Here is a 27,257-nt window from a genome sequence, read left to right as displayed (position 1 = left end):
GTTAGTACATTTGCGGATGATACCAAGATTGATGGAGTTGTGGATGGTGTAGAAGACTGGCAAATAATACAGCATAATATAAATCAGTTGCAGCTGCGACCATTAGACACAGGAGCAGAATTAGGCCATCCGTCTAGTCTGCCATTTCATCATGGCTGATCCATTTTCCTTTCAGCCCCAGTCTCCTGCTTTCTCCCTGTATTCCTTCATGCCCTGACCAATTGAGAATCTATCAACCTCTGCCTTCAATATATGTAAAGGCTTGACCTCCATAGCTGTCTGTGGCAACGAATTCCACAGATTTGCCACTCTCTGGCAAAAGAAATTCCTCCTCATCTCCATTCTTAAAAGGACACCCCTCTATTCTGAGGCTGTGTCCTCTGGTCTTAGACTCTCCACATCCACGCTATCAAGGTCTTTCACCATTTGATAGGTTTCAATAAGATCACCCCTCATTTTTGTGAACTTCCTTTGAACCCTCTTTAGTTTCAACACATCCTTTCTAAGGGGCCCAGATCTGCCCACAGTGCTTCAGGTGAGGTCTCACCGTTAAAGTCTCAACCTTACATCCTTGCTTTTATATTCTAGTCTTCTTGAAATGAATGCCAACATTGCATTTGGCTTCCTCACCACAGACTCAACCTGCAAATTAACCTTTTGGGGAATCCTACATAAGGACTTCCAGTCCCTTTGCACCTCAGTTTTTTTTGTATTTTTTCTCCAATTCAAAAATAGTCAACCTGTTCATTTCTTCCACTAAAGTGCATGACCATACACTTCCCAACACTGTATTCTATCTGCCACTTCTTTGCCCATTTTCCTAATCTGTCTCAGTCTTTTTGTAGCTTCTCTAGTTCCTCAAAACTACCTGCTCCTCCTCCTATTTTGTATCTTCTGCAAAATTTGCAATAAAGCCATCAATTCCATCATTCAAATCATTAGCATATAATATAAACAGAATCAGTCCCAACATAGACCCTTGTGCAACAACACTAGTCACCAGCAGCCAACCAGGAAAGGCTCCCTTTATTCTCACTCTTTGCCTCCTGCTTTATCCATGCTAGAATCTTCCCTATAATACCATAGGCTCATGTCTTGTTAAACAGTCTCACGTATGGCACCTTGTCAAAGGCCTTCTGAGAGTCCAAATACACAACAGCAACAGATTCTCTTTTGTCTACCCTGCTTGTTATTTCTTCGAAAAATTCCAACAAATTTTGCCCTCGAAGACACCTTGCTGACTGTGGCCTATTTTATCATGTGTCTCCAAGTACCCCAAAACTATATCCTTATCAATCGACTCTATCATCCTCCCAACCACTGAGTTTAGACTAACTGGCCTATAATTTCCTTTCTTCTGCCTTTCTCCCTTCTTAAAGAGTGCAGTGACATCTGTGATTTTCCAGTCTTGCGGATCCATTCCAGAATCTAGTGATTCTTGAAAAATCATTACTAATGCCTCCACAATCTTTTCAGCCACCTCTTTCAGAACCTTGGGGGGTGGTGGGGGGGGGAAGAGTACACCATCTGGTCCAGGTGACTTATCTACCTTCAGACCTTTCAATTTCCAAGAATCTTTTCATAGTGATGGTAACTTCACACACTTCATGACCCCTGACATCAGGAGCTTCCACCATACTGCCAGTGTCTTCCACAGTGAAGAATGGATGAAAAATACTTGTTCAGTTCATCCACTATTTCCTTGTGCCCCATTAATACCTCTCCAACATTGTTTTCCAGCAGTCTGATATCCACTCTCCCTTCTCCTGCACTTTATGTATCCGAAGAAACTTTTGATATCCCTTTTAATATTATTGGCTAGCTTACTTTCATATTTCATCTTTACCTTCTCAATGACTGTTTTAGTTGCCTTCTGCTGGTTTCTGAAAGGTTTCCAATCCTCTAACTTCACACTAATTTTTGCTCTATTATGTGTCCTCCCTTTGGCTTTGGCTTCTTTTGTTAGCCACAGTTGTGTCATCTTACCTTTAGAATACTTCTTCCTCTTTGGAGTGTATACGTATATCCTTTGCCTTCTGAATTGCTTTTAGAAATTTCAGCCATTGCTGTTTTATCATCGTCCCTGCCAGAGTTGTTTTCCAATCGATTCTGGCCAACTCCTCTGTCATTCCCTTTACTCCACTGATACATCTGACTTCAGCTTCTCCTTCTCTAAATACAGGGTGAATTCAATCATTACTATGATCACTTTCCCCTAAAGGTTCTTTTACCTCAAGTTCTCTAATCATTCCAGTTCATTTTACAACACCCGATCCAGAATAGCTGATCGCTTAGTAAGCTCAGCCAAGAGCTGCTCTCAAAAGCCATCTCATAGGTCCTCTAGAAATCCCCCTCTTGGAATCCAGCACCAACTTGATTTTCCCCAATGTACTTGCATATTGATAGCCCCCATGACTATGCTAACATTGCCCTTTGGGAATACATTTTCTATCTCCCATTGTAATTTATAAACCACATCCTTACCACTGGTCGGGGGTCTGAAGATCCCTTCAGGATCTTTTTACTCTTGCAGTTCCTTCACTCGATCCACAATGACTCAACACCTTCTGACCCTTTCTAATGATTTGAATTCATATCATATGGACAGAGAAATGGCAAATAGAGTTCAAACCAGATAAATATGAGTACCTCGGTAGGGCAAATGCAAAGGCAAGGTCCTTAACAGTGTTACTGAGCAGAGAGATCTTGGGATCAAAGTTCAGGAGTTCAGGGCTCCTTGAAAATGGCTACTTAGGTCAATAAGGTGGTTAAGAAGGCTTATGGAATGCTTGCTTTTATTAGTCGAGGCATCGAGTTCAAAAGTCAGGAGGTTATGTTGCAACTTTATAAAATACCTGGAGTATTGCATACAATTCAGGTCACTACACTATAGAAAGGATGTTAAGGCTTTGGAGAGGGTGTAGACGAGGTTTATCAGGGTGCTGCCTGGTTTAGAGGACATGTGCTATCACGACAAGCTCGATAAACTTGGCTTTTTTTTCCTTTGGAGTGTCAGAGGCTGAAAGGAAGTCTGATAGAGGTTTACAAGATTATGAGAGGCAAGGATAGGGCAGGGAGTATCTGTTTCCCAGGGATGAAATGACTAGTACCAGAGGGCACGCATTGAAGCAGAGAGGGGGAGGTTCAAGTGAGATGTGAGGGATACATTTTTTTACTCAGTCGTGGATGCCTGGAATGCATTGCCTAGTCTGATGGCAGTGGCAAATACATTAGAGGCTTTTAAGAGGCATTTAGATAGGCACATGGATGTGAAGAAGATGGAGGGATATGGAGATGGTGTAGGTAGGAGGGATTAGTGTTTGGGGGTATTTGATCTTTTTAGCTGATTCGACACAATGTTGTGGGCAGAATGACCTGTTCCTGTGCTGCGCTCTTCAATGTTCACAAAAGTAAGTCCACAGCCATGAAGGCAGTCATCACTACAGCTGACCCAGAAGCCTGTGAATTGCAGGCCACAGCCGTGAGGTCAAGTAGCAAGCTTCATTCATTTCAATTGCTCCATTTTGAAAGAGCTAATGCTTTTTTAAAATGTGGGCATGTTTCTTTGATAATCCAACTTTGAGCTTGGACAATACATAATGTTTCAACATTCCTTGGTTTGGTCATTGTTTGCAGATTTTGGGGTTCCGTGGGCTTGGAATGATCTTCCCTTAGTGTGGTAACCACATCCTGAAATTCAAACACCCCAGGATGTACTTATAGCTTCAGATACATGAAGAATAAGCAAACTGAGAATGGAACTGTTTCCCCTGATTATGTAACATAAACACGTACATGTGTTGCACTCTCTACTCCTCACGTGCAATTCTGTATTTTTCCCAGCGTAGAATAGCAGGTGTATACCACTCTCTTGTTTGTGATCTTTTGGGGAATTTCTAACTCTTTGTTTTAACATGCACTCAAAAATCCATGATGGTGCCACTGACCTACAGAAACACTCAACCTGGAGGCAAATTCATTGACAAGGTCACTGCACCATTGAAACTCCTGATTGTGGGTTGATCTCTCTAAATACCGTGGCAAGCAGAATTGGATTTTATACGTAACCCATAATAACACGTTATGGTGGCACGGTCTGAGTCTTTTTGTCAATGCCTGGAGATATTTGAGATGTGTCTTGAGCTACCTCTGATCAGCACTTTGTTACAGGATGGCAACGTTACTGAACAAATTCCGTATTGGCTTTTCGGACATTGTGATTGTTGCGAATATAAACAGTAAACCTGGTGCAGGGAGGTAAGTGGGCTGTGTGGTCAGGAGAGGGTAAGGGTTTGGGATAAAGGTCTGTGGATGGAGGTAAAGGAATGGTGCAATGAGAGGGAATTGGACAGTGGGAAGGTAATAAAGGGCAGATGGGCAATGGAAGGGTGAGTTATAAGTACTGCCAAAATGGGGGAGGACAGTTGGGATCAGGAAAGGTCAGTGGAGGGAGGCAAAGGTGTGTGAGGGAGTGAGGGGGAGAGAAGGGTGTGGTGCAGTATGGGTGGAGAATGGGGTGGTGCAGTGGGAAAGGGGCAGATTGCATGGAGTAAAGAATGTTGGTGGGGTTAGAGGGGATGCATATGTGTTAGGGAGGTGGGGATGAGGATGAGGACAGGGTGCATTGGTGTGGGTTGGGACTCAATCTTCTCTGGCTTCCCTTTTGTTGGTCACTGCTCCCTTTCTCAGTCTCAAAGCCTTCGATGAGCTGATCAAGCCATACAGGCTCCGTAATGAAGACTTGAAAGGGGAGACGGCAAGAAAGACGGCTGTGGCGTGGAAAATATTGGACCAGGACCTGGAAATGTTCATGGAGAAGGTCTGAGGTCTGATTGTCATGTGATGATTTATAATTTTTAAATGCTTCCTTTCTCCCAATCACGACCCCACCACTGATTTTTGAATTCCAGACGCAGCGTCAGATACGACTGAATGAACTGCTGCAGGAACATTCCAGCTCTGCCAACCTCATAGTGATGTAAGTCCTGGGACCTCAGCTCCCTCACTCCTTTGACAAAATAGGAGAAATGTGCTCTCTTTGAGAGAAGGTTTGAGGGGCCAGGTGCAGATGTTATTCATACACAATTCATTTTCCTTCCCCGGTTCTGTGCGGCTGCCATTTTGTTTCTTGTACAAATTTTGTACCTGGGATGAAATGACTGAATGAGTGGGGCAAATCAGCAGCTTTAGTGGTTAAAGGCAGAAACAAACTGGAGATTGGTCAGTCTAACATCAATGGTGGAGAATATGCCATTAGCTATTATCAAAGGTGAGATAACAGGATACTTGGAGAATATGGGATTAGATTAACATGGATTTTTAGAAAGAAATCATTTAGACAAGAAATACTTGATTTTCTTGCAACACACACAGAATGCTGGAAGAACTCATCAGGTTCGGCAACATCTATGGCAAGGAATAAAAAGTCAATGTTTTAGGCTGGTACTCTACATCAGGACTGATGTAGCGTCTCAGCCTTCAGCCTGGTCGCTTAGGGCCAATTGAAATTGGAAAGGTGGCAGGTTAGATTGATGGTTAGGCCTCGGACATTTGTAACATACATTGATTATTTGGGTGTAATATTTTGAAGTTTACCAATGACAATATAGTAGATGATTTCATGAGGAGGATGAAAACAGAGTTGACTGATGCTGACTGAGAGAATGTGTAAAAACATGGCATATGTAGTTCAACGGATAGATGACAAGTTATCTTTTTGGTAGGAGAAAGCTACATGCTAATTAAATGGTGTTAGATGGGGAAGTATTGATGTAGAAAAACAAACCTGCAGATGCGAAAACAGTTAATACAGCAAATGGTATGTTTGTTGTCAGGCTAAGATTTGAATACACGATCTCAGCCCAAAGGTACAGGGTTCTGATGACACTACACTTGGAACATTGTGTGCAGTATTTTTCTTTGCTTATGGAAGTATACACTTGCTCCAGAACGAGTGTGTTTTCCGTATGAGGGGAAATTAAGACAATTAGGTTTAATATTCATTTCAGTTTAGAAAAATGAGGAGGAATCTAATTGAAACAGGGATATTTGGAAGATGATTTTCTCTGGCTGGGATATCTAGAGTAAGCTGTCACAGCTTCAGGCTGCTTAAATTTGGGCCTGAGGTGAGGAAAAATGTTTCCATTCAAACAGCTGCAATCCTAAGGAACTTATCCCAAAGGCCAATAAGATGATGTTTCTGAATGGTAAAGGTAGCAAGGGGTTTGAGGAAACCTTGGGAGTACTAGATGGCAGCAACCATTAAAGGCCTGCTCCTTATCCTAATGTTTATGTCTCCTGCTTGTTATTAAAGTATGTACCTCATTAGGTTCAATACCACCATGAACATCTTTCTCTTTTCCTCAGGAGCTTGCCCATTGCACGTAAAGGGTTGGTGTCCAATGCACTCTACATGGCCTGGCTCGAAATCCTTTCTCGGAATTTGCCCCCAGTGCTTCTCATCCGTGGTAACCACCAAAGTGTCCTCACCTTCTACTCCTAACGTGGTCTTGGCAGGGGCCTTTCTAGAGAGCCTGAATATCTTAGATAGCTCTGGCACAAGGCAATGCGATAGGAAAACCTCATGTAACAAAGGAGAACCAAATTACCCCAGGAGCTTTGTAATCTAGCATGTCAGCACTGGGGTAGTGGAAATTTGTTGTGCTTGGTCGTTTAATGTTGTAGATTTATATTGATTCTTGTCTAGAGTATGAGAACCTATGCTATCGTTGTGAGAAAGGATGAAAAGATCCTGTTCTGATACTACTAAGGATGATGAAGACTGACTCAACTAGACTCATCAGAATAAGCCCAGCCTTCATATATTAGTATTTCATTATTAACTGTTTCTAGTTACTCTTCAAAAGTACTACCTGGTTTGAGTATTCCACACACTCCATGGAAGGGCCAGTGTGATCTGTGAGTCTTCACTGGTGACTTTTTGTTAGGTTGCTGATAACTGTAATGGTCTTGTGAAGAGTTGTAACTGTCATTTAGAAACAAACAGGTTAATCAAAGCAAATCAGTGTGGATTTATAAGAGAAGTTGTGCCTGAAATTTTTCAGGCGATAACAAGTAAGTTCATAGAAGGTATCCACTGGATGTAATCTACGTGGATTTCAGCAAGGCACCTGACAAAGTTCCACATGGCAGATATGGTCAGAAAGATAAAAGCCCAAGGGATCCAACTGAGAAAGACAAGTTGGAGTTAAAATTGATTCATTGGCAAAAAGCAAAGGGTAATTGTTGATGGTTGCTTTGATGATTGGCAGCCACCAACCAAATTGTGGCCCAGCTTCATCCACATGACCCAGTGCTCAGTCACCATCAAGTTGACCAGCCAAATGATCCAGTGCTACGTATCTGGTTTTGGGAATCTTGATTTAATTATATATTGGGCTTTAATGAATGGCCAAGTTTAGATGATACAGAAATCACTGTATGCTTAACAGTGATGTACAAAAATAGATTGCAGGGAGATGACAACAAACTGGCCTGTTGGGATGGAGAGTGGAAAATACAATTCATTTTAGGTTGCATTAATATACTTAAATAAGTGGTAGATATTAGAAACAAAGGAAATTGAGTGCATGGTTGTAGGTTCATGGAGATAACTGAATAGACAAAGGTAGATATAAAATGTAAGACATCACATCATGCCAGTTCCCTATATAGCAATAGTTAGGCTCAAGCTGGAGTTCTATATACAGTTCAGGCCACCAAATGACAGAAGGGAATAGGCAAGAGTTACAATATGAAAAACTTTAGTCAAGAACAATGATTTATTCAATTGGGATTGCTTTCTTTGGAATGGAGTGAATGGAAAAGAGTGAGTGGACTTTTGTCTGGCATGATCAAAAGAAGGAAATTAGCCTCCATTGTGCCTTAAATTTTCTGATTCTGTGATAAAATTAGAGGTGATTCCTGTTATAAAACTATTTGCACCTTAAGCGTGGAATGATTTTGTAAGTTTGACTGAACGGGAAAAAGTTATGCATAAACTCTCATCACTTTAAGAAAAACACTTGATGAATGAGTCCAGATGAATACAGGGATCTAGATCAAATACTTTGCCTTGTCCTTGCACTAGAAATCACTACTTCAGCTGCCATGGATCTGCTGTGTCATTAACCTCTGCTCTTTAATTGGCTTCAGTGCTTTGCAAAATCAGGCTAATCCAACATGACTTTTGTTACATCCACAAGCTGTGTGCCACATGTAACTTTCAGGACCTGGATGAATTAATTTTTCATTAATGGACGGACTGAGTGGCTGTTGATTTTCTTCAATTTGTTCCCTAATTTCTAGCTTCAGTTCAATGGTTCTTGGTCCGTGGCCATTTTGCAAGGAGATGAACAAACAACTTAGAAGACCACCTCGTTACTTAGGAGAAAGTGGCCATCAGGGTCAGGTACAATGTTTTGGGAGTGATTACTCCACTCTCTTTCCCATGGCTGCGAACGCACTTGGGGATTCCTAGATGGGAAGCCTAGGGGCCCACTTGAAGTTTTCTGTGACTAAGTTCAGTTTGGATTGGTATGACGTGCAAAATAACACATTGACTTATCCCACGAATAATTTAGGATTATTGTTGGTGAACTGTTAGAATTCACATGGGTAAATTGTATTCCACAACCCAACCTCCAAGGTTAAGCTGGTGAAACAAATCGTTTTTAAATTCTGTCTGCTCCCTGTGCTTTTATTGTAATTGAATATCTGTCTCAGCAGAAAAGTAACTTAAATTGATTCCAGAGGTGTTTGCGTCTTGCACCCCTCCTGCACCTGATGTGCTCCATTGTCTTCAGATTTTATTCACTTGCAGATGATTTAAGGCAAACTTCCTGACAAATGGCTCCTAATTTTTGAAAATAAATGTTGACTACAATTAATTCCTGTCAGCAATAATGGGAAATGCTTAACATGAGGCTCTTCCTATTTTAACCAGGATGCACTAAATCTTAACAACAATTAGTGTTGGGTTTGAGGTACCGCAGATCATGTTTGATGTAGCATTGAATATTTTATTGCCTATATTATGCCCTAATTTTCACTAGATGAGCTTTATGACGAACAAGTAAGCTCCTGTTATCATTTCTGATACTGGCTTTTAATTCCAAAAAAAAGTAAGTCCTGGAGCTGAAGGAAAGATGTACCAGATGTTGATTCTTCTTTTAGTTGTGTTTCTTGCTGTACATTTATTCTATGACGACGAGCATAGTGAAGATGTTGACTTCAATAGAGAATAAAATTTGTATTCGATGATGTTAGTCTGCTCCTTATTTTCTGAATGAGAGAGGGGTCTAGTGGAAGCTAAGTAAAATGCTGGAGTGGTTTCCCACACAATCTCAATGTGCTTTATTCATCCCTGTGCCCATAAGAAGCTTGGTGTCAATAGCTTTCTGGTAATGGCATTAAAATTAGCACAATGCCTCCAGCCTGGTCTGAGCTATCATTCTGATCATTATCCAATGATCCCCATGGATTATGTCTACTGAGTGAGGAAACAATCAGACTTAACTATTGAGGCCAAAAATTGTGCTGTAGAGGTTCAAAGAATATCATTCACTTGTGGAATAAAAAGTCATCAGTTTCCATAGGAAGGGAGAAAACTTGTTAAGTTTTTTGCAAAATCCTTCACTAGAAGTTGCAACACCACATGTTACAGTTATACAAATTAATTAGTTGGCTGCCTTTCTTTGTTCAATCTCAGGTTAAACCTTTTAGCAGAATGGTGGAATAATTTAACCATCTTTTAAATATAAAGGAAAGGTCATATAAACCCTGCATTTAGATCTTTTGGTTTTTAAGATGTGAACCTGCTATTATTTAATGCTCATTCATGAATTACCTGCCAACCAAGGTTTTCCAAGCTATTTCAAATGCAGTTACTCAATGGTAGTCAGCTAGGAAGGGTCTGATCATGAGGAACCCATCACTAAAAGATAATCAGCTCCAGCTTCCTTGGACAAACTACCCATTTTCAATTTTGAATAGTATCTTTACACGTCTTAGATCTGGGGCAAATCACAGTAGAGGCAGAAAATATAACCTAAAATAATCCATTTTATTGTTGAGCATGTTTCTTGATACAAATCTAATACCCCAGGTAGACTTGTTTTGCTCTGCTTGCTCCACAACCCTCCCTCCATCACTCCCTCAAACCCCAAAAGCACCCCTGTGCACCAAATGATGACACCAGAACACATAGAGGCTGACTTGGGCCTGTAGTGTAACAGTACTTCATTATTTGGCAGTCCAAGCTTCACATCGTTAATACAAAGTTCAGAATGGTCAACAGATGGCGAGGGTCCAGTGTTTAGGCAGAATTACTATATTCATAACCCTCTTTGCAGTAGAAAAATCTGTATACAGTATTACAAGTTTACAATAAAAATGTTGTTTTTCAAGTTTGTCACTAGATGATTACAGTATAAACACGTCCTCTATTTTACATGAAGTGACTGTTTACAAAAAAAAGCTACAAGATATGAGCTCACAAAAAATATTTTGACAAACAGTACAAAATGTCGGTTATACATAAATATAAAATGGGATGGATAGTGCAGGAACCCTGAATTTCGATACTAGCACCATTGTAAGGTCAATTGCACTACTGAACAACAGGACCAGGTAGTCTGAGGTTGAATGTGTAATTCCTTAACATTAGCACCTTAATGAAACAGTAACTTGCCTGCACTGTGCCATATCCAAGTGGAGTCATTTAAAGAATTTAAGATTAATTTGACTATTTAATCTCCATGAATGAGAAAGTGAAGCGTTGTGGGGCTGGGTGGGTAGGGGTGAAGGATGAGTAGGTGATTTTCTGTCCACCATGTCAAAATGCTGCAAATTTGAGGATGTCCTATACCTTAAACAGGAATACGTTCAAAATTACAAGTCATTTTCAAATCCACGACCAGAAGAGTTACTCCTTTATCATCTAGCTGAACTCAAAATGAGAGGTGGAAGTTCAAGAAGCATAGTCCTTGTTGTGATTGCTGAATGACAGAGCTGGCTCAGGCGCAGTGAGCTGGGGGACCAGCATCTGTGCTGTTAGATCATAGTAAAGCTGCCATATTTCAAACACAAAAGAACTATGTTACCAGTTACCTGAAATACCTTTGAGATATTTACTCCCAGATAGTGTCAATTTGGGTCACTGAAATGATACTACCTAGGAGTTTGTGTAAAGCACCCTACATAAACAAGCAGCCATGAAACAAGGCTGCATGGACAATATCCACTGAGATTTGTATAGGCATCTATGAAGAGGAACTTTCAATTCCAGTACTCAATATTTTTGGTTTTGCTTACTGCTGTTTAGAAGCACAGGTGATAAAAGACTGTCTTGGACCCTGATTCTCTGCAGTGGAATGGTGGCTGTTGGTGAATTCCCCTTAGAAAGAACAAATCTGGAGTTGATGGATCATTTTCTCTGTTACAATATGCCATCACAAAATTCCACAATCTTAGCCTTGCACTGTTTTACGTGAGAACTGACACACATTTTGTTCTCCTTCTGCTCCATGGCTAGGACAAAATTCCAAAGATGACAAGGCAGGGATAATACTTTGGGGGAGCAGGCCAAGGCCACATCCATCACTCCTGGGAGGTAAAATAAGAGACTAAACTTCCCATTATAAGGCAATAGGAAAAGGAGGACACAAGAAGTTGAAGCATGAGTAGAAACAATGCCTCACATATCAGCTCTGGGATTTGAATAAGGTTATGACTGATCCTATGCCTCATTTGCTTTGCTGCACATCTCCCACGTCAGCCAGTCCTCTCTCCATTGGGCGACGAGATTAAGGGCTGATCCCTGAGGTGACAGGGGTTCAGCCTGATTGTGGTTGGGCAGAGAGAAGGTGCTCGTTTGATAGCCAGTCTTGCTAAAATCAACATCACACACAAGTTTAAATATATAAAGGAACCTCTTTCTCTCATGAATCCCTTAGAGCCGAAGTCTACACATCTACAAAGAAGGAAGGTAAAATGAGAGCATTACACACTGGAATAAAAGGCCTTCTATTAGGGTCATGTCCAAGATTTTGTTGTAATAAAGACACTTCAATAGGGCAGGTAGACAACCTGCTAGACACACCAGTCAAAGTTTCAAAATGTATATGGATCAAAGTACTGAGGGATTCTCAGCTTTCTGACTTTTGGAATAATCACAGACCCACCAGAAGATAAAGTCATTGAGACGTGCTAATCCTGAATCCATTGATTGTTAAGAAAATTAATTTTCTTTTTAATACTGATGCTGTGGTTGGTGGGATATGGTGCCATGCTTACTCAACAATGCTTCTGTGTTACAGGCATTTGGATAAACTCCTGTGACAATGCACACGATCACTTTTAACACATGTAAATTTTAGTTAATTCCAACTCTGTGAAGCATAATAAACACCCCAGTGGCCTTTACGAGGGGCCTGCAATTAATGAGCACATAACTTCGGAGAATAATAAACTTAAAGAAGATGATGCCTTTCATTGTGTTTTGTTTTAAAGTTATACAACATTCAGATGGAAATATTTCACCTCTTTCTGGTTCTCTGACTTCACTGGCTTGTTGTGCTCTGTAACTAGTGGGCTGACGGTTTATTCAAAAATTTTCCTGATGAACTGACAGCCTGTCCTCTGCTTCCTGTGGTCAACATTTTTGTAAATAATTTGCTAAGATCAGAGCTTTCTGGGTTAGATGTACAATCCCCAAAATGTGTTTGCCAAATTATATGAAATGGATTTGTCTACAGTTCTCATACTAAAACAGAGGCAGGGAGTTGCTGAGAATAGAACAGGCCAGAGGCCGGAGTAGAAAATATCTATATTCCCTCTTTAGAAAATTATTTTCTCAAGGCAATTATAATGACATTAAATTGTATTATATTTTAGTAACATATTTATTGCTCTCTAAATAAAGAGCAAATCTCTAACTTCGACTCAATAGCACCTATTCTCCCAAATTTCATGACGTCTGATCCCCAATTGTCTTGTGTTTATTTTACTTCAATATAGTTGAATCCATCATTAAATACTCTCTAATTTAGATCACTATATTTCAAAACAAAAACTGGCTGAGCACAGGGATACTCCCAACCTTAACCTTAAATATTTATTGGCCCTTTTTGAAGAGAGTCCCATAATCCATGGCATGTATGAAATTGCGACAGTGCAGTTGTTGTTTAGGCTTGGTATGTTGGTATGAAGTATATGGTGTAGACTTTGTTGAGCTGACACAGCCCACTATCCCATCATAAAGTATCATGTTGACTGATTGGTGCTGAGGTGCTACTTAAAATGGGTTTTTACCCCCACCTAGAGACAAAATAAGAACATCAAAGAAGATGAATTTGAAGCTTCATTCGAAGGGCCTCACCAATATCACCCACGAGGTAGTCAATGTCATTCTCATCTTCTAGCTTCAGGAGTTCTTTCTTCCTGTACAGAGGCATACTGGACACCTCCAATGTATACTTTCCTCGGATAGCCTTTTTGCGGCTTAGGTGCAGGTAACTGAGACCATCTTTCTGGTGGATTCGGAAGAAGCTGGCTTCGTTCCCTCCGGTAATGAAGTAACGCACGTGGTTTTCCAAGGGTTCGATGGCAGGCAGGAATTCCATGATGTGATCATGGACTCCCATTTCTGAGATATTCACATTCAATGGGATTGGCACATCGATGTCCAAGCTTGCGAGACTGATCTTGTGCTTCTGCTTTTTAAAAAGAAACCTTAATTAACCTGCTTTTATTGGATAGCTTTTGGAATTTACAGTAAATAATTAAGTAGTCAGGCCAGTGCAGCCTCTCATATTGTAATGTTACATTCTGTAACAGCACCAACCATCCACCAATTTTACCACTTGCTCTACAGATTTTATCATCAAAAGGATAGCTGAGCATTTGATGTTCCTATAGATATTGACTAGATCAATACTTTATCAATCTTCTGTAAGTTTATTCCATTGCCTAATGACTATTTAAAATGCCTTGATTATTCTTACTCCATATTGTCTTGTTTAGAAGTTGGAATCCCAGGAATTTTAACTTTTCATGGCAGCCAGCCATAAATATTGTAAATTATATATCATATTGAAAACTTTCATTAAAGCATCTGGACATTTCCTTCTCAAATAAGAATGACTTCCTGTCTCCTTATTCTAATTATAGTCTCTGATATCCAAAATTATTGTGTCAATCAGCAGTAGTTTATCGATTCATAAGACTCTCCATCTGGGAGTTTACACTACATTGAATGGGCCCACAAATCCACCAGGATGCAAGTTAACATAAGGTCCAGTCTGCAAATTCATGCCACTGGCTCCATTGAAGTAAAGTAGCTCTGCTGCCCAACCTCCATTCCTTCTTCAAACCATGCCACCACAGACTTCATTCATGAGCCATTCACTTCTTCTGCCTTATGATCTACAATGCACAAAATGGCTCTTATGTCTATAGCTGTAATTCACCGATGTACTGCAAAATACTTCTGGGATAAAGTACATAAACAACCACTACCATTCTCATGCTGTATATTTCTATAAATTACCTCAGGGGATTCAGTGCCGTTTGTGCTCCTCCGGTGCCTCCCTCTTTTGGGATAGCCATTGATCTTGCACTCGTAACAGGTCTCAGGGGACAGCATGTTCTCTTCTGCCACCTCCTCCTCGTCCACAGGCAGATAGTGACCATTCCCGAATCCCATTCCAGATATACAATGTCTGAACAGGCAATTCAAAGGCAGCACAAAAATAAAACACTGTAAGTACACATTCTCAACATATTAGTTACAATTAAGCGTATTTTAAACTTCTCTCCTAGAAATACTGACTGGGGTACACTTCTTTACAAAGATCACTGCTCATACATCAACCCTTACACTAAAACTCATTTCACTGAAAATGAGCATTCATTCACATCCTCACATTGAAACAGCTTTCTCCTGTACTGGGGATCTAACACTGAGGCCCATCCCTCTATTTCTATTGAAGGTCATCTCTGTAGTGCACATAGTCCACCATGATAAAATCAGGAGTTAAAATTTACACCCTCTGAATCTGTTAGAAATATTCTAGATTTTCCATCCATAAAGTCACAGTGGAGACCTCACTAATGACTGAAGAAAGAATTGCACAATATTTTGAGGTCAATGTTATAAGCCAGATGGGTTCCTATGACAGGAGGTTGCATGTAAAGGAAGTTTGCCTCGCTCCCCAACAATGCCCAGCTCTTTGTGGCTCTGTGGTGAATCTATTTTGCAAATATCACTTCGGTACCTCCTATTACTAATACAATAGATGCTTATGTGCGAGGTAGTGTTAGGTATATGCAAGAATGTGAAAGGCTGCTTCTGTAACAAGTGTTAACTGTCCAAAGTATCCAACAGCTGTGGTTAATTTATTTTCAGTTTTTGAAAATCTTATTCGTCTGTCTAATCTCCCCCACCCTCTCCAAATTTCTTCAAGCTTTAGGTTCAGAGGAAGGTCATTAGCTTGCTACTTACCCTTGGCCCACCCTGAAGTAGCCTCCTGGGCAACCACAGAGGTAGCCACCTTCTGTGTTGGAGCAGCCATAAGAGCAGGGGTTTCCTGAAGATGAGCATTCATTCACATCCTGACATCCCCCAACGTACTGGTCAAAATCAAACCCAGAAGGGCAGAGGCATTTGTAGCTGCCCAGTGTGTTGTAACAGGAGGCTGCACCACAGGCACTGGGATTATTGCATTCATTCTCATCTGAAAAATAAATTGAGATCACTGAGAAGCATCCACTTTGCTCCTCTCTGACACATGATGGGGTACTGTCCCACGAGTACCAAAACTAGAGGGGACAGACACAAAAGGGGAGAGGTAACTTTACACAGAGGGTAGTGGGTACCTGGAATGAGCTGCTGAAGGAAGAAGTTGAGGTGGGTAGAATTACAACATTTAATAGGCGCTTGTATAAGTACCTGGATAGGAGGGGTTTGGAGTCATGGGCCAAATTTGGGCAACTACAACTAGCAGGGAGGACTTTGTGGTTAGCGTAGACCAGTTGGGCTAAAAAAAAGCATTTTCCTGCTGTATTACTCTACAGACAACAGCCGGGACTAGCCCTGTCATCCAGTTTTTAATAATGCCCTAATTCAGCTTGGAGATTATGACTCAAAATCAATTGTGCAATGTTCAGTCATATGAATTGTCAAGTAAGGGTTTTTTTTAAAGACAGGAGAGAGTAGGAGTCATAGCAGAGCAGAAGTGGAGGTCACTTGCAGTGCCTCTATAACTGCCTCAGCTAAGGCCAGAGACAAGGGACTGATCAGAACTACAAGTGCAATTGGTCTTTACAGAAGCTAGAGACCAAGTCCTGGTTCAAAGGGTGAAAACTTGAACTTAATTCTAAATGATTTATTTTCAAATTACTTGCCTTCTCACCTCTCTTCTGACTCTGCCGTACAGCCCTCTGAGACCGAAGAGGTAAGAATATTTTTATTTCTGCTGTTACTCACCTTGACTGATGACTCACTGTCTAGGCATCAGTGGAAATTAATCACAAGGTATCATTGTTTCTCAGTGCTGTTTATCAATTGACACTTGGATTAAATCTACCTCTGCCAGATTTCCTGAGTTTATGGCAGGTTAAGATGAAGGGTCCCACTTCCCCAGTTTCAATCGCAATTGAGTCTTGAACACTTCAAACCAGAGAGTTTCAATACTTGCCCACACATTGGTTCCACTGGTAGTGCTGCATGTAGCCTTGAGGGCAGCTGCACCTGTACCCACCCAACATGTTCTGGCAGCCGTGCTGGCAGCGGTGGTTTCCATCACATTCATCAACATCTGTGGGTCGGAGAGGAAGGAGTTTGTGAGATATCATGGAGATCTGATCTGATCCGAATTGATGGTGGGGGGGCTGACCAAAAATACAATCTGAAAACCATTAGAGGTTTAAATCCAGGAAGACTTTAAGGACCTCCCATCAACATTCATTGTGTCATTTGGACACCATTTTGTGAAAACCTGTAATTGTCATTGTTACTGTTTCAATAATCTCTTAAACACTACTATTTGAACATTTTGAAGTTCTGGACATCTTGCCACTAGAAAACTATAAGCAACTTTTGGGCTGTTTTTTTTTCGCAAGGACAAATAAGAGAGAAATTTGGAGGGGAAGCTTTTAATAACCAGGTTTCCACCTCCTACATGTGGTGAGTGGAAGAGTGGTGAGGCTGGCCTGCCTGGTGGGAAGACACAGAAATGGGAATAGACTTCGGATGAGGATTGATGGATGGGAGTCCATGCAGAGGTTGCAATTCCAGGATTTTCAAGCCAATAATAAAAGTGAAGGCATGAGATCAGAAAAGATGCATTTTGGGAAATTCTCTATAAGTATGCTAGTTACCTTTAACCAACAAAAACGTTAGAAATATTCTACACGAGCAAAGCAGAGGTAGTTATTAAAAATGAAAATGTTTGACATCCAAAGGGGACTGTACACTGCATGGGTAATAATGATTCACCTCACTTACATACGGTTTTCATGGCTGAAATCAAGGCTATCAGGAAAATGACCTGGGACCATTGTGCGAGATTCATCTTAGCCGAGTAACATTAACCCAGTGTCAGCCGCATGCCTATTGATGTCACGAGTTGCATGGAACACATTTCCTCCTCTGCCAGCAGATATCTTTGCCTCACATCCATGACACTCTTTTCCTTTACTGCCACAGGGCGAGTTTGTAAGTGTTGATTTATTTCACAGCAGTCAAGTGTAGCAATGACACTGTGGCTTCAGATGGGAAATACACTGGTCCTTACCCCCGCCCCCGTCAACCTGTGCCAATCTATCACAAAGCACCTTTAACCAATTTTTGCCCATCTACGTGAACTTCTTCAGAGAGATGTGAGCAGGAACCAGCTCTGTACGCAGTACGCGGTTAGCACACCAGAACAAAATTACACACATCCATACCTTCACAGTTTAAACCAGTATCATCCAGTAAGAATCCTTTCTGGCAATCACAGCTGAAACTTCCAGGTGTATTCTGGCAAGTGCCCTTGGAACCACAGACCGGGGACTGAGACATGCATTCATTATTGTCTGACAACAAGAAAACAAATTAATTGCCAGAATGTCTTGCTAGTTAACTAGTAAATCCTACATGGTGGGGTGGGGGTCGGGAATTGTGAGCTTTAAAGCCATAACTCATTCTGTCTGAACCATTGTTCAAACATACATTTGCATAACCTGTAACACTCAGTAAAGTGTGATATCGAGAAGACAGCAATGAGGCTAATTGTAGCCTTTCACTTTCTCCAGTTTGGGTCAATTAATTCAGTATCGTTCCTGATCTAGGTCTGCCTGTACCACACTGGTCAGCACAACGCCACAAAAACCACACTAAACCAGGTATTTGTCAACCCAACCCTCACTGCTGGCAGGACATTTACCCATCTAATCCATACTGTACAGAGCATTTGTCCACTTAGTATTCCCAGGTGGCAGAGAAAGTATCACTTACCAAATGAAGCTTCACTGTATTTATGAGATAGTTCATATTCCATGTTGGAATTCCTCTGGATTAGAGAACATGTCTTATGAAGAAAGATTGCTCAGGCTAGGGCTTTCCAATTTGGAGCAAAGGGAGATGAGTCATGATAAAGGTATATAAGATTACAAGTGGCATAGATAGAGTGGACAGCCTTTTTCACAGGGTGGCAATGGTCAATACCAAAGGGTATTATTTTAAGGTGAGTGGAAGAACATTTAGGGGAGTTGTCAGAAATAAGCCTCTCTCTTTTTTTTAATACAGGGAGTGGTGGAATGCACTGCCAGGGGTGGTGGTGGAAGCTAATCCAATAGGAACATTTAAGAAACCCTTTATTTTTCTGCCTATGTAGAAGGGAAGGGCAAGATTGATCATAGAGTAGGTTTATATACTGTAAGTCAGTCTAACGTCATGGCTGAATGGCTGTATATCTTTATGCTCTGTGATGTCATTTGCTAATTGGCACCAGTTTCCCATGCATTAATTAAGACCTGACCCATCTTAGCTAGTTCAAACGTACATTGATCCAGGTTGGGAAGTAACTCAGGAAATCTGACTGAAACCGTCGACGCGAGAAAATCTGCAGATACTGGAAATCCAAAGCAACACACACAAAATGCTGGGGGATCTTAGCAGGCCAGGCAGCAGCTACAGGAAAGAGTAAATAGTTGATGCTTCGAGCCAAGACCCTTCAACAGTCCTTTTGTGTTGTATGTTGCTTTGAAACTGCTGAATTTTACTCACCAATGCATGAAGTGTGGTGCTGTGTGAAACCTGGTGGGCACTTGCACGTGAAGGATCCAATTGTGTTTACACACAGGAACTGACAATTATGCTGCTTGGTGGAACATTCATCAAGGTCTATGGAGGAAACACAGGAAATAAATTTGGAATAATTCCAAGAGATATTAACTAGAATGTGCAGTGGGACAGAGGAGTACATAAGGCTAGGACATATTTTCTCAACTTCTTTTATGTAGGAAACGATTCCATCCATCAAATCCAGGCCGACTCTGATATTCCCCCAGTTGTCTTATGGTCATATGGTCTTGTTTCCCTGTAACTTATTCTCTATCAACTCTGCGATTCTCCTATGATCCACCAACATTTGGGTTAATTTATAGTTGCCAACTACCAACCAGCTGACCTGCCTTGACCTCATTTTATAAAGGAAAAGGCTTGAGGGGCCAGTTGGCCTGCTTCAATTCCCATGTCCCCATAGTCATAACCACTTTAAAGGATTTTGCCAGAAATCTGATGAGAAACTGTTGTAATTCATAGACACGTTAACAGTGGCGTTTGGGTATTTTAGCTGGCAGCTTGAAGAACATAATTGCAATTTCCCATAATTGAGGAGTACTTGGCAAGACCTGGGGAGAGTTTATAAAGGGTAAAGTTGTTTTAACATTGTAGCAATTCAAAACCCTAGTAAACATGCCTTAAAATGGCATGTGTGGCAGGAAGGGAAGGGAGGCAGGTGGCATGAACATTCTGGTGCCTGACTATGTGGTTTATACACACATATTTCACCGAAAGACTTGAGCAATGTGCGAAGGAAAGGTGCAAACTACCTTCAGCAGTTCTGCAAAGCAATGAAACCAACTGTTCATTGATGTCACATATGTACGCCAAACGGGAAGGAGGTAACACTAAACTCAGCCCCGACTTAAGAGTCAGTGCTCAGTACGGGAAGCAATGGAAAGCAAGAAAACAGCACAGAGCTAGGAGTTGGAGCCTGGTCCAGTTGCTGACCTGGATATACTAGTCAATGGCGGCCAGGGGTCCAGGAAGCGAACGAGGGAAAATGATGTGTTGGTTGGAGGAGAGACTGACTAAGGTGGGGTTGTTTTACTTTGGAACAAAGGAGTAAAAGAAGATTTAATCAAGGTGTATAAATTTATAACAGGCAGGAACAGGATGAATAAAAAGGAGTTTCCTCTATGAGAGGTCAATAACCAAGTGATATTGTGTAATATAAATGAGTGGAAGCGTTACCAGGTGTGATGAGGAGTCTACCTAAAAGAGAAGTGGGGCTTGGAACTCACTTGTTAAAAGGGTGGTGAGGCAGAAATCCACATCCTAATTAACAGAAACCTGAATGAGCTTTTCTAATGACTGATAACTGGGAGGTGTGAGTAATAAATAGCTTCATTTTGGCTGAAATGGATATGATTAGCTGAATAGTCCTGTACATGAATCTATGAATCAAGCAATCATTACGTGGCACGTGCACTTGAAGGATGCTACAGGTTGAAATTTTACGTCGCCATTAAATCTGTAATGCCTTAAAACGGTAGTGTAGTGGTTAGCACAACTCCTTACAGTACAGGTGACCCGGGTTCAATTTCTGCTGCTGCCTATAAGGAGCTTGTAAGTTCTCCCCGTGCTCTGGTTTCCTCCCACGGTCCAAAGACATACCAGTTGGTAGGTTAATTGGTTGTTGTAAATTGTCCCGTGATTAGACTTGGGTTAAATTGGGGGTTGCTGGGTGGTGCAGCTCGAAGGGCTGGGAGGGCCCATTCCGTGCTGCATCTCAATAAAAAACAAAATAAAAAAAAGTGCCATGCCACTGAATTTCTAGGCCCAGGCCTCAGGATGGAGTAGGACTGGGATAGGATTCAGAGTTTGACATAAAATCAAGTCCATGGCTTGGAATGGAGGAGGGTCCAGTTCTCGGCATAACTTGGGGTGCAGTAGGATCTAGAATTGAGGAGGCAGAAGAGTCCAAAGCTTGGGTGCTATCTTGGGTCCTAAGCACCATTGTAACGTAGGAGACATGGCAATCAATTGACGAGCAATGAAGTGCACCATGGTAATTTGATACAGATTCTGGGTTGAGGAGTGGGAAAGACCCCCCACTCCTCTTTGAAATAGTTTCATGGACCAGTTACGTCCATTCCAGAGCAATCAAGGACTTAGTTTAACTGTATATCTACATGACAATACTTCTCTTGGTAGTAGTACTCCCTCTGCAGTGCTGGAATGTCAACACGGATTCAGTGTTCAAGTGTCCAGCTGGGTCTTGAGCCCATTACAGTCTGGTTCTGAAGTGCCGTCCAGGCAGCCGTAACTACATTTGATGCTGTTGCAGTGGGTGCAGTGCCTCTGTCTCTTACCTCTACATGTCTTGCCATTTTCTTGCAGGATGTAGCCTCTTGGGCAGGAGCATTGGTAGCTGCCTTCTGTGTTCTTGCAGATGAAGTTGCATGGTTTGGGTGATTGGGCGCACTCATCGTGATCTGAAGGCAACAATGAGAAAGAAGACATTAAGTTTTGAAATACACCTGGAGTTCCCATGTACCTGGTTTGCAGAGTCAGCATGGACATGAGGCACTAACCCAGCCCAGGTTCAATGCCAGTTCTGAAGGAATAAGAGTTCAGAGAACACTGATGAGATGAATGAAATGACTTTTCATTCATGATCTTTTTTCATTGAAAATATCAAAGAGGACATGTGTTACACTACTGATGGACCTAACCTGAAACAGTGAGTGGTGGCAGGCAGTTTAACTCTGTGGGCATTAGAGCTGAGCTTGATCCTGCCTTGTGATGCCCAGGTGGGTAAGTCACTGGAGAACTATCCTCCTCTCCCCTCTACATGGGATACCAAGGCCAACAGCTCCTATAGTAACGATCCATTAATACAGAATATGTTGGCTTGGTCCCAGGATCTTGTTACTAATGTCTGTTACATTCCAGGTAGTGCTCTTACCCACTGAGTAGGCGCGTAGTGCTGAAGTTACGCTGCAGGATCACCAACTTACCAACTGAACGTTGAAAAGCCTGGAATAGAGTGAATGTGGAGAGGATGCTTCCAATAGTGGGAGTCTAGGATCAGTGAGCACAGACTCAGAATAAAAAGACATCTGTTTAGAACAGATATGAGGAGGGATTTATTTAGTCAGAGGGTGGTAAATCTGTGAAATCCACTGCCACAGATGGTTGCTGAGGCCAAGAAATTGGGTATATTTTAAGCAAAGGTTGATTGGTTCTTGATTAGTAAGGTTAGGTGGAGAAGGCAGGAGAACATGATTGAGAAAGAAAAATGAATCAGCTATAATCAAGTGGGAGAGCAAACTCCTGGGCTGAATGTCCTAATTTTGTTCCTAAGTCTATGGTCTAACTTGAAGAGCTCTCACGTCCAATTACAGCAACCTATTTTAACACAAACATAGAAAATAATGACTGGAAATGTCAGTCTCAGCCTGGCCAGTATGCTCCATGTGACCAACTAGTTTAATTTTAAGGTACAGCAATTTCAATATTTGTTTTTTTTTGGGAACATTGCTGTTTTAATTTCTACAGCTCTCTGTGTCTCTGTCTGCTGACACTTTAACAAACAAATCCCTGCTCATTCCCTGAGAGCTTGTTTCACTGAATGCCATTAACTCCACACGTTAGATTTAGGCTTGAGTACTTCCTTATTCAAAGATGCTATGATTTTCTGCAGCAATTTTTAATCCTCAGTGGAAACCATCTCTCAGACATGGAAAATCTTCCAAAATCTTCAAAGTACACAAGAAAAGGTTTCCTCATAAAACGGGAGACTTCATTAACATCTTTCTTTTTATCAGTTCTTCTCTTGATTTTATTGACACTATCCTAGTCAGTGTTTCTCAGAATTTCCACCTTTCAATTCTAAACTCTATCCCACTGCTCTCTTTCTCCATAATATATCCTTGTTCTGAGGAAATCAACACGTAAATGTCTATCTGTTCTATCCTAGCACTTGAAAGTTTTCAGTATTCCCTCCCCTCTTTACCCCCGAAGTCTGGGCCACCTGATCCCTGTTTCCTGACAAAGCCTTGATGATCATACCATATTTTCAACATTAGTCCAGGGTTTCGATTCTTGCCTCTTCACCTGATACATACTTTTCTCTAAACAGTAATATTCAGATATCCAGAGTGTAAGGCTAAGCCTGTAAGGCTGCTGAGCATCATTTGTTCTCTTAAAAGGATGATTTAAAAGTTTCTTACCAATGCAGGAGGTGGCTGTTAAATCAGTGGTGTATCCCTTAGTACAGAAACAGCGGAAGGAACCCATAGTATTTATGCACTGTCCATTTTTACACAAGTTTGGCATCACTCTGCATTCATCGATATCTGTAAAATATATCAGAAAGGTTTGTTTTGTATTCATAGGATGTGGGTGTCACTGGCAAGACCATTACGTACTGCCAGTTCCAATTGCCATCATATTGGGCAGCATTTTGGGCCATTTCAGAGAGCAGCTCAGAACCAACTAATGACAGATCTAAAAATAATAGTGAATTAAATGAGATCTTACGATAATCCGGCAGCTTTATCGTCATCATTGCTAATGAACTATTCTGCCCTCTTCTACTTCTAATATTCAGTTCCATATAAGTGGCAGAACAGCATCATTACATCCACTAGTGTGTTAAAGGGTCATTGAATTTCTACCACCGTCCTGATGAAGGGTCTTTACCCAAAGTATCGACAATCCCATTCCATCCTCCACAGATGCAGCTCGATCCACTGGCTTTCTCCAGCAGTTTTTTTTGCTCCAGTATTCACCATCTGTAGTTGCTTGCATCTTTGAATTTATACCCCAGTGAACGTGATCACTAGTGGAATTCCTGACGAGATGTTCCAGAGCATTTTATTATTACTAATCCGACGAGGGTTCGACTAATACAAAATGTTGTTCAGTTTTTGACTGTACATCTGATCAGTTGGAGGTGAGGAGCTAAAGATGGTGCTAGAGGTTTCTGTAGACCTGGGTGACTTCTTCCAGTTCATCTGCAGAACAGTTTAATTTCTTCTTTACTTGAGTCTCTGTTTTCCTTTACAAGGTGGCTGGGGTCCTGTCAGAACCTGTGATCTACAACTGCACTCAAACTATGGTTGGTAGGTTCTCATCTGGAGCTGGATGAACTGGCATTTCAGTATCTCCAGGTGTGGCCTGGATGACGTAGGCAACATGGTTCCTCGCCAATGTCATTGACTGAAGCGTAGCGGGAGGTTGAAAAATAGAGACACCAGCATACTCTGCTGTTGAAAGAAGGCCCCTGCACTTGAGCAATCTCTCCTCAATGGTGAGAGCCTGCTGGTCCTCAAGTCAGAGGGAACTCAAATACGCAATGCTGCAGATTGTAATGTCGAAACAGTGAGCTGTTGGTCTTTCCTCTTGTTTGTTATGGGAGTGATAGCTCTCTCTCCTTTGCTAGTGAGAGGTCGTAGTGTGGGGATGAACAGTAGTTTTTGATAGACTAGATCATAGTCTCTGGGGGCTTTGCTATTGCTTGCCTGGTAGGTGGTGGGCTTGATGCTTTTGCTGGAGCGAGAGAGGGGAGGGTGAGGGCGAGGGTTGATGTTTTTGCTACTGCTTGTGCATGGTACCATATTACCAAAAATCTATCTTGGAAATTCTGCCATTAAATGGAATTTAATCACATTACATTTTGCAATTCCCAGTGTACCAGTCTTTCTTGTTCGCTTGACACAAGAGGTACTGCAGATGCCAGAAATCTGGAGAAATACATACAATGCACTGGAGGAGCTCAGCAGGTCAGCCCTGATGAAGGATCTCGACTCGAAACGTCGATTGTTTATTCCCATCCTGCCTGACCTGCCGAGCTTGTCCAGCACATTGTGTAATACTTGTTGGGTAAATACCCTAGGGACCCAATTATGACTAAATTAATCGATGTTTGCCATACCTCTACCATCTGTAGCATAGCCAGGTCCATGTGGGCACATTTTCTTATACTGGGCTGTCCCTGGCAGGGGGCACAGCTCACACTGATTTCCCCAACCCCTGCCTCCATTACAGCAGCATTCAGACTTGGTGACTAGGTTACGGTTGGTGGATGACATCTGGCACATTGTCTGTAAAACTTCGGTGAAACAGAAGCCCTGGCGATTATCTGCGATTAGAAGGATATGGTATAGAGTTAAAATGGCTGTCCAGCTAGCGTAACAGGAGACATCAGTTCAGGTTTAAAGCAAAAAATGATTCATAACTGCAGAAACTAAGAAATGCGTGGACAAAAGACCCTTCCATTATCATTTATTTCATTTACCTGTTGGTTTATTTATTTCTTTCATTAGCTGTTAAGTGCTTTGGGATGTCCTAACCTTAGAGACACACTTTATAAAAATAATCCTTTCTTTCTCTCTTCATCTTTCATTTACATTTTAATTTGTGCTCTGATGAGAATGTAAACACTGTTTAAATGAGGGGGGGGAGAGAGGAGGGGGAGAGAGGAGGGGGAGAGAGGAGGGTGAGGGGAGAAAATGGCCAACTGCGTTACAGAATGAAGAATGCACTGAATTATACTAAAAGTATAAACTGCCTGATCTGGGACTGTGTTGTGTAACGGTATAATCTTTTTCCAAAAAGGGCTGTCTGTACTGCGTGGTGTAGGATTAAACCATCATTGTGGGACCAGGAGATTTCCAGGCCACTTTATATATCTACAGTAAACTAGTAAATTAAGGGCCTGTGATACATAGAATCAATGGCCCCCATCACTGAGATGGGACAGGCATCTTCCAACCAACTGTTAGTACAATGGAAGGAATTGGTGCCCTGGGGTTTCATAGGCTAATGAAACCTGCTCAGTTCAGCACTAACCTCCGACTCAGTATTTAACCTAGCTGGGTAATATAATCGTGGTCATTTGACAGAGGATTAACAATCAAATTATTCAACCGCTGCACATTGTTGTCCTATTTGGAAAGCTTCACTTTTACATTGAATGCTGGAATTGAACAGCATCAGACTGCAGAATAATCCAGATTACACCGAGTTTCTCTAGATACTGATTGTGAAACCTCTGCTAACTCTGGCAGCCAGAATGCTCATCACACAATAATTAATTTTACAGTTTTCTCACTATTATCAGTGCTGCCCTGTAATTCAAGACCTCCTGATATCACATTGAATGTCGTTAGTATTTCAGCAGATCCTGTGGACATGCTTAAATTTTCTACTCACCAAGGCACTCTGTCGCTGATGGATTTTCCAAGAACCCTTCATTACAGTCACACTGGTAGCTGCCCACCGTGTTAATACATCGTCCATTCTTACATATTCCTGGTTTAGTGCGGCACTCATTTTCATCTGGAAATATTCCAGTAGAATATTAACTTGCATGTTGAAATAAAGTCTCGGATTTATAAACAATGCTTTATCCTATCTCTCATTATTGTTTTACATAAAGATGAAAGAATTTAAATTTGTAGTTAGGTTATTTTTTACTCAACAGACAAGAACTGTCTGAATCTGTACTAAGACAAACCTTTGGCAATATTGTGCTCCATTTCAATGAGACTAAAGAGTCAGACTAGATTAAATGCTCAACTTGGGGGCAAAGGTTGAGCCCACGATGCTCTTACAGGAGAATTGGAATTGAGTAAAACTGACATCCAAAATTGTAAATACTATGCTTTTAACATTTTACCTGGCTGCAACTTTGCTCCATGATGAATTTAAGTGAAATAAACATAAGCAATTATTCTTTCAAACTTGGTCACTCAAAACTGCACTTGATCAAGTTTTTGGAAAAGTAAGTGAATACCAGAACTTGCTTTGTAAGAGGTACTATTAACCCCAGGTTCACTGTTTTGTGACTGTCAAGGTACTTCAGAACCAAACACTAACTTCATTGATCAGTATCTCTTAATAAAGTTTATTACATCAGGAACAGACTCAATATTTATAATGCAATGGATGTTCACTGTCCAGGGCCCACGGGGTCTTT

General features: G+C 41.3%; 2 protein-coding genes across 2 annotated transcripts in view; one reads left to right on the top strand and one right to left on the bottom strand.

Moving 5' to 3' along the window:
• LOC132406188 (solute carrier family 12 member 2-like) overlaps positions 1-9,147 on the top strand; it is a 75,846-nt gene extending 66,699 nt beyond the window's left edge. The window contains exons 23-26 of the mRNA XM_059991506.1: positions 4,171-4,257; positions 4,690-4,819; positions 4,911-4,978; positions 6,367-9,147. Coding sequence (XP_059847489.1) covers positions 4,171-4,257; positions 4,690-4,819; positions 4,911-4,978; positions 6,367-6,502 — 421 coding nt within the window. The 3' untranslated portion in view covers positions 6,503-9,147. The remainder of the gene's footprint in view (positions 1-4,170; positions 4,258-4,689; positions 4,820-4,910; positions 4,979-6,366) is intronic.
• An 895-nt stretch (positions 9,148-10,042) lies between these two features.
• Positions 10,043-27,257, bottom strand: part of fbn2b (fibrillin 2b) — a 274,386-nt gene continuing 257,171 nt past the window's right edge. The window contains exons 56-65 of the mRNA XM_059991505.1: positions 26,492-26,617; positions 25,212-25,418; positions 23,506-23,631; positions 21,643-21,765; positions 19,271-19,387; positions 17,950-18,078; positions 16,698-16,817; positions 15,503-15,734; positions 14,549-14,720; positions 10,043-13,712 (exon numbers count right to left, since the gene is read on the bottom strand). Of these exons, the coding sequence (XP_059847488.1) occupies positions 13,338-13,712; positions 14,549-14,720; positions 15,503-15,734; positions 16,698-16,817; positions 17,950-18,078; positions 19,271-19,387; positions 21,643-21,765; positions 23,506-23,631; positions 25,212-25,418; positions 26,492-26,617 (1,727 nt within the window). The 3' untranslated portion in view covers positions 10,043-13,337. The remainder of the gene's footprint in view (positions 13,713-14,548; positions 14,721-15,502; positions 15,735-16,697; positions 16,818-17,949; positions 18,079-19,270; positions 19,388-21,642; positions 21,766-23,505; positions 23,632-25,211; positions 25,419-26,491; positions 26,618-27,257) is intronic.

This window comes from Hypanus sabinus, chromosome 16 (assembly GCF_030144855.1).
Source record: "Hypanus sabinus isolate sHypSab1 chromosome 16, sHypSab1.hap1, whole genome shotgun sequence".
Taxonomy (NCBI): domain Eukaryota; kingdom Metazoa; phylum Chordata; class Chondrichthyes; order Myliobatiformes; family Dasyatidae; genus Hypanus; species Hypanus sabinus.
Note: the sequence above shows the minus strand (reverse complement) of the source record. Positions and strands in the feature narration are given on the sequence as shown.